The sequence below is a fragment of the Primulina huaijiensis genome, chromosome 2, assembly GCF_012295235.1.
Source record: "Primulina huaijiensis isolate GDHJ02 chromosome 2, ASM1229523v2, whole genome shotgun sequence".
Taxonomy (NCBI): Eukaryota; Viridiplantae; Streptophyta; class Magnoliopsida; order Lamiales; family Gesneriaceae; genus Primulina; species Primulina huaijiensis.
In genome coordinates this window covers 21668461-21675628 of record NC_133307.1, presented here as the reverse complement: position 1 = coordinate 21675628, position 7168 = coordinate 21668461, and the positions used below count along the sequence as shown (strand labels likewise).

General features: G+C 29.5%; 1 protein-coding gene across 1 annotated transcript in view; it reads left to right on the top strand.

The window, feature by feature from the left end:
* LOC140957460 (serine carboxypeptidase-like 18) overlaps nt 1–7168 on the top strand; it is a 13401-nt gene that overhangs the window by 1062 nt on the left and 5171 nt on the right. The window contains exon 3 of the mRNA XM_073414742.1: nt 45–167. Within this exon, the coding sequence (XP_073270843.1) occupies nt 45–167 (123 nt within the window). The remainder of the gene's footprint in view (nt 1–44; nt 168–7168) is intronic.

The following is a 7168-nucleotide window of genomic DNA, read 5'->3' as shown; positions in this document are numbered from 1 at the left end:
TATATATAACTGACAAATATAAAATGATCTGCATGGTTTTCTAGGTTGCCAATATTATATTTATAGACTCACCTGTTGGGACTGGATTCTCGTATGCAACCACCCCAGAAGGTTTCACTTCTTCCGACACCAAAGCGACCATGGATAACTACACATTCTTGAAGAAGGTAAGTTTTTCTCTGAATCCGGAATAATTTTTGCAGAAATTAATACATGATCCGTCCCACGTATCAATTTGTGTTTTCATACATAATCAAGAAAATTTCAATTTTAGTACTGTTATGCTTTAATATGATATCATATGAAAACACTTATTAAAAAGGGTGAAATGTGTTGATAATAAGGGTTGTAAATATTGAAAATTAATGTGTGATGATGTATGTAATGATATATTTATTTTTGGATTATTTCCAAAGAAATTCTATAAATAGGTCTCTCAATTTGTGAAAAACACACAATTGAGTAGATAAAATTTTATAAAGTTTGTAGTTTAATATATTTTGCGAGTTTGAGATTTTTATTTTTTACCGTAAATTTTTTTATTTTTAACACGTTATCAGCGCGATACTCGAAGGTTCTCCATATTTTTTCAAGCTTCAAAACACAAGAAAAATGTAACAATATTCAAAAGTAAGAACATTTATTTTACTGTTTATTTATTTTTATTGTGTATATATTTAATATATAATATCATGTTATTATATAAAAGGCGTCTATGACACGTCATTATAATAACATGATGTGATTNTTATAATGTTACATTATTATATAAAAAGAGTCTCTGACATCTCATTATAATAATGTGATGTGATATACATAATTATTTAAACATGATTAACATTATATACATCATATTATTACCATAAAATTATACATAATCATACATTTATTTTTTTAAGATTTTGTAAACGGTCATAAATGGCTAGTTTTTACCCTATAAATATGATTTGACAAACACATTCAATCACTCCAAACTTACTCTTCCTCCCTAAAATTTTTCTTCATCAATTTTTCGAAGAAGAAGAAAATGGTTCTTTCAAGGTTATTTTGTATAATTATTTTGGTTATTATACTCACTAGTCTTGTATTATTCGGAGAATATCCGCCTCGCGTTTTTTCTTTATTTTTAGGAATGCTTGTAGTTATAATTTATCTGTTACTTTGTATTGTCATATTAATAGATTTAGAACTTAACTAATAAAATGCATTGTTATTTTTATAGTACGACCGTGTTAAATTTTGCAAAGCTCGAATTCGTCGCGCTCGACATTACGGGAAAAAATTATATGTCATGGACTCTCGATGTAGAAATACATCTTGAGTCATTAGGTCTAAATGAGACCATTAAAGAAAATTGTATCTCATCATAACAATAAAAAGCAAAAGTTATGATATTTTTGCGTTGACATCTTGATGAAAGATTAAAATGTGAATATCTAATTGAAAAAGATCACATGGCTTTATGGAAAGGATTAAAGGAAATATTTGAACATATAAGAGAAGTTATACTTCCGACCGCATTTGATGAATGAAATACGTTAAGATTCCAAAATTTTAAGAAAGTCAATGATTACAACTCGCAATGTATCGAATAATCTCGCAATTAAATTTTGTGGACACGAGGTTACGGAATCGAAAATGCTTGAAAAAACATTTTCTATTTTTCACGCATCAAATATAACTCTACAACAACAATATAGAGTTTGTGGATTTGCGAGATATTCTGAACCGATCACTTGTTTTCTTGTGTCGGAAAAGAACAACGAGCTTCTAATGAGAAATCATCAGTCCCGATCCACTAGATCAATAGCATTTCCACAAGTAAATGTTGTAAGTAAAAATGAATTTAAACCTGAAAACCAAAATCAAAGTCAAAGACAAAGTTTTGGTCGAGGTCGAAATCGAGGATGTGGTCGTGGTCGTGGTCGTGGATGTGGACGTGGAAGTGGTCGTGATCGTGGTCACGACCGTTGTTTTTGAAAACAATCGAGATAATTACTTCTATAACTCATCCCAAAAAAGTGTCACGAACCACTCACTAAAAAGACATCATGAGAACATGAGTGTTAGTGAAAATCACTCAAAACGATTTGGAAGTTCTTGTTTTAGATGCGGCACCAAGACATTGGTCTCGTATTTGTCGGGCCCACGAGCACCTTTGTAAGCTATATAAAAAATCAATAAAGGGAAAAGAATAAAGACTAACTTGACTGAATACAGTGACCGTTTGAGTGATTCAACTCATTTTGATGTTGCAGATTTTCTGAATGATTTCTCTGAATTTGATCAATATATTGGTGGAATAGAAATATAAAATATTTTATTTTTCATGTACTCATATGATAATTTTTTATTGTATAATTATGACATGTGTTATAATCAATCATAAGATAATATTGTTTTATTATATAATTATGATATGTGTTATAATCAATAGACTGGTGGAATATAAATGTAAAATATTTTATTTTTCATGTACTCATATGATAATGTTTTATTGTATAATTATGATATGCGTTATATTTTTCAATAAATTACAATGTATTGTCAGTAATTTTTTTCATTGCATATTTTTTTTGAATTTCAAATATTAAAAATGATATGAACAAAGCTAAACAAGGAACTAATCCTATGAAAGTTTGCATACCTGATAGTGGTACAACGCATACTATTCTCCGAGATAAAAAAATATTTCTTGGAACTAAAACCAACAAAAACAATTGTGAATACAATATCAAGTCATGTAGACTTGATTAAAGGTTGTGGTAAAGCACATTTTTTGTTACCTAATAGTACAAAATTTCTGATAATGATGCTTTGTATTCACCACAATCGAAAAGAAATTTGTTGAGTTTTAATGACATATATTCTAATGAGTATGATACTCAGACAATAAATGAAGGAAATGATAAATATATGTGTCTTACCACATATAACTCAGGAAAGAAATATGTAGTTGAAAAACTACCAATACTCCTTACTGGATTAATGCATTATACACATATAAGTCCAATTGAATCAGACATGATAGTTGATAATTCTTCAATATTAATTAATTGACATAATCGATTAGGACATCCTGGTTCAATAATGATGCGAATAATTATAGAAAATACATATGGTCATCCGCTGAAAGACCAAAAGATCTTTCAAAATAATAAGTTTCAATGTAAAACATGTTTTTTGAAAAACTTATTATAAGACCATCACCAGCTAAAATCAAAACTAAATCACTCATATTTCTTGAACGTATTCAGGGTGATATTTGTGGGCCAATTCATCCACCATGTGGACCATTTAGATATTTTATGGTATTGATAGATGCCTCCAGCAGATGGTCACATGTATGTTTATTATCAACTCGAAATGTGGCATTTGCAAGATTACTTGCTCAAATAATAAAATTGCGGAATCAATTTTCCGATCATACAATCAAGAAAATTAGACTTGATAATGCTGGTGAATTAATTATAAGAATTTCAATGATTATTGTATGTCAATGAGAATCACTGTTGAGCATCCTATTGCTCATTTACATATACAAAATGGATCAGCTGAGTCATTGATTAAACGTCTACAACTGATTGCTATACCAATGATTATGAAAACAAAACTCTCTGTTTCTATATGGGGACATGCAATTTTATATGTTGCTGCATTAATTCGCATCAGACCAAGTCCATATCATAAATACTCCTCATTGCAGCTTGCCTTTGGTAAAGAACTAGACATTTCTCATTTGAGAATTTTTGGATGTATAATATATGTGCCTATTGTACCGCCTCAACGAACAAACATGAGACCTCAAAGAAATATCGGAATTTATATCGGTTATGATAGCCCAGCAATCATTCGATATCTTGAGCCTCAGACAGGCGACGTGTTTACAACACGTTTTGCTGATTGTCATTTTAATGAGTAAATCTTCCAATGTTAGGGAGAGAAAAGAAACATATCGAAAAAAATTTTACATAGTATACATCATCATTGTTACATCTGGATCCAAGAACTAACAAATGTGAAAAAGTTGTACAGCAAATTGTGCACTTGCAGAGAATAACAAATCAAATACTAGATTCATTTGCAGACACAAAAGTAGTAAGTAAATCATATATACATGCTGTAAATGCTCTTGCTCGAATTGAAATTCCAAAGAAACAAATTGAAGACACTCGTGATATCATATAACGATTGAAACGTGGAAGCCCAATCGATTTCAAGGGAAAAAATCCTCTAAAAAGAAAATGCATAGAGAAACATGATTATCACAAACTAGATAATGATATTCCGGTAGAAATACATGATGATGAAAATGTTCTGTTAGAACTACAAACTGATGAGAATCATAAAATCTCTATCAATTATATTAATACTGGAAAAATATGGAACCGAAAAGATATAAAAGAAATTGATGAGATATTTTCTTACAATGTGGCATTTAACATCATAAATAACAATGAAGATCTTGAACCAAAATCTTTTGGTGAATGTAAAAATTAACATGACTGGATAAAATGGAAAGACGTCATCCAGGTTGAATTGGATTCGCTAAATAAACGTAACGTTTTTGGACCTATAGTCCTTACACCTGAAGGTGTAAAACCTGTTGGGTACAAATGAGTTTTTGTTCGAAAGCGAAACGAGAAAAATGAAATAATAAGATATAAAGCTCGACTTGTTGCACATGGTTTTTCTCAGAGGCCTGGAATTGATTATGAAGAAACGTATTCTCCCATTATTGATGCAATTACGTTTTGGTATTTGATTAGTTTGGCGGTATCTGAAAATTTAGAAATGCGTCTTATGGATGTTGTCACAGCTTACTTATACGGATCACTCGATAGTCATATATATGAAAATCCCTGAAGGATTTAAGATCGCTGAAGCACAAATTTCAAAACCCAAAGAATGTTATTTTGTGAAATTGCAAAGATCATTATATGCGTTAAAGCAATCCAGCCGAATGTGGCATAATCGACTAAGTGAACACTTAATGAAAAAAGGATATGTAAACAATTCAATATGCCCTTGCGTTTTCATTAAGAAAACAACATCCGGATGCGTAATTATTATTGCATATGTTGATGATCTAAACATCATTGGAACGAATAAGGAAATTCAAGAAGTTGTTTGTACTTGAAGGAAGAATTTGAAATGAAAGACCTTGGAAAAACAAAATATTATCTGGGCTTGCAAATTGAACGAAAAGAATGTGTAATATTTGTTCACCAGTCAAATTATACAGAAAAGGTCCTTGAACGTTTTAATATGGATAAATCAAATCATTTAAGTACTTCAATGTTTGTTAGATCATTAAACATAGAAAAGGATCAATTCCGTCCATGTGAAGATGATGAAGTTATTTTTGGTCCAGAAGTATCATATCTAAGTGCTATTGGTACCCTTATGTATCTTGCAAATTGTACAAGACTTATTATATCTTTTGATGTAAATTTATTGACAAGATTTAGCTCATATCTAACAAAGAGACACTGGAACGAAAATAAACATATATTCCATTATTTATGAGGAACGACAGACTTGAGATTTTTGTATTCAAAAGATACCAATCAAGGTATAATTGGTTATGCTGATGCTGGTACTTATCTGATCCACCCAAGGCACGTTCCCAAAACGGATATGTGTGGAGGCACTGCAATTTTTTGGCGTTCACAGAAACAAACACTCGTAACAACTTCATCAAATCACGCCTAGATTATTGCACTACATGAAGCATGTCGTGAATGTGTGTGGCTAAAATCAATGACTCAACATATCCAAATCTCATGCAGATTATCATTCGACAAGAAGCATGTGACACTAAATAAAGATAATGATGCATGTGTTACTCAAATGAAAGAAGGATACATAAAAAACGCCAGAACTAAACATATTCCCCCTAAATTCTTCGCATTCACCCAAGAGCTTGAGAAGAATAAAGATATTGATATTCATTACATTCAATCAAGTGGAAACTATTCAGATCTCTTCACAAAGACACTTCCTACGACAATATTCAGAAAGCATATATATAACATTGGAATGCACAATCTACGAAATTTGTGAAGAATCGTTCGTGTTAACATGATGGGGACTTTACGTGACTGCACTCTTTTTTCCTTACTATGGTTTTTATCCCAATAGGTTTTCCTAGTAAGATTTTTAACGAGGCAGTATAAAAAACACGTAATGAAGACAATCATTGTATCATGATCATCATCACAAGGGGGAGTATTGAAAATAAAAGTTATAAATATTGAAAATTAGTGTGTGATGATATATGTAATTATGTATTTATTTTTGGATTATTTTCAAAGAGATTTTATAAATAGGTCTCTCAATTTGTGAAGGAAAACACAATTGCGAGTAGAGAAAATTTTATAAAGTGTGTAGTTTAATATATTTTGTGAGTTTGAGATTTTTATTTTTTATTTTAAATTTTTATTTTTAACAAAATGAGAATTTTATGCATAAAACTCATTGTTCCAATAATTTTGTTAATGTGTGAAACACCAATCTAACATATATATAAATATATGACTTCTAATTGTGAATTTTCTAATATACCCTTATTTATTTAATTTAGCAAATTAAATCAATAGTTTTTTTTATGGGTTCTTTTGTAATTTAATGTATATCTTAAATGCCTTTGAATATTAATATGAATTTTCTAATATACCCTTGTTCATTTAATTTAGCAAATTAAATCAATAGTTTTTTATGGGTTCTTTTGTAATTTATTGTCTATCTTAAATGCGTTTGAATATTAATGCATATTGAATTTATCAATTTACCCATTATTTTTCTTTGTTGCTACTAAAATTTGTTACTAAAATGAGTGTATTTTTTTATGATTGCTAATGAATATTTAATATTTATATCTTATCTTATCTTTTATTTTACATATAAATACGTCAATTTTATAATAAGTTGATTTTAAAATATGAACTAAGAAGCATCATATATGTTATAGATATTGAAATATGTTAAAGATTATTTCTAAGAATATTTTTTTAACGTAAAATTATTATGTGATTGCATTTTTTCAATATTTTTCTGAAATTATTTTTTAATTGTGATTTTGCTACTTGTACCTCTCATTGCGGAGGTAGAAAACCTTGTACCATGTATGGATATATAACTCGCTTTACATTACATACATAAAAAA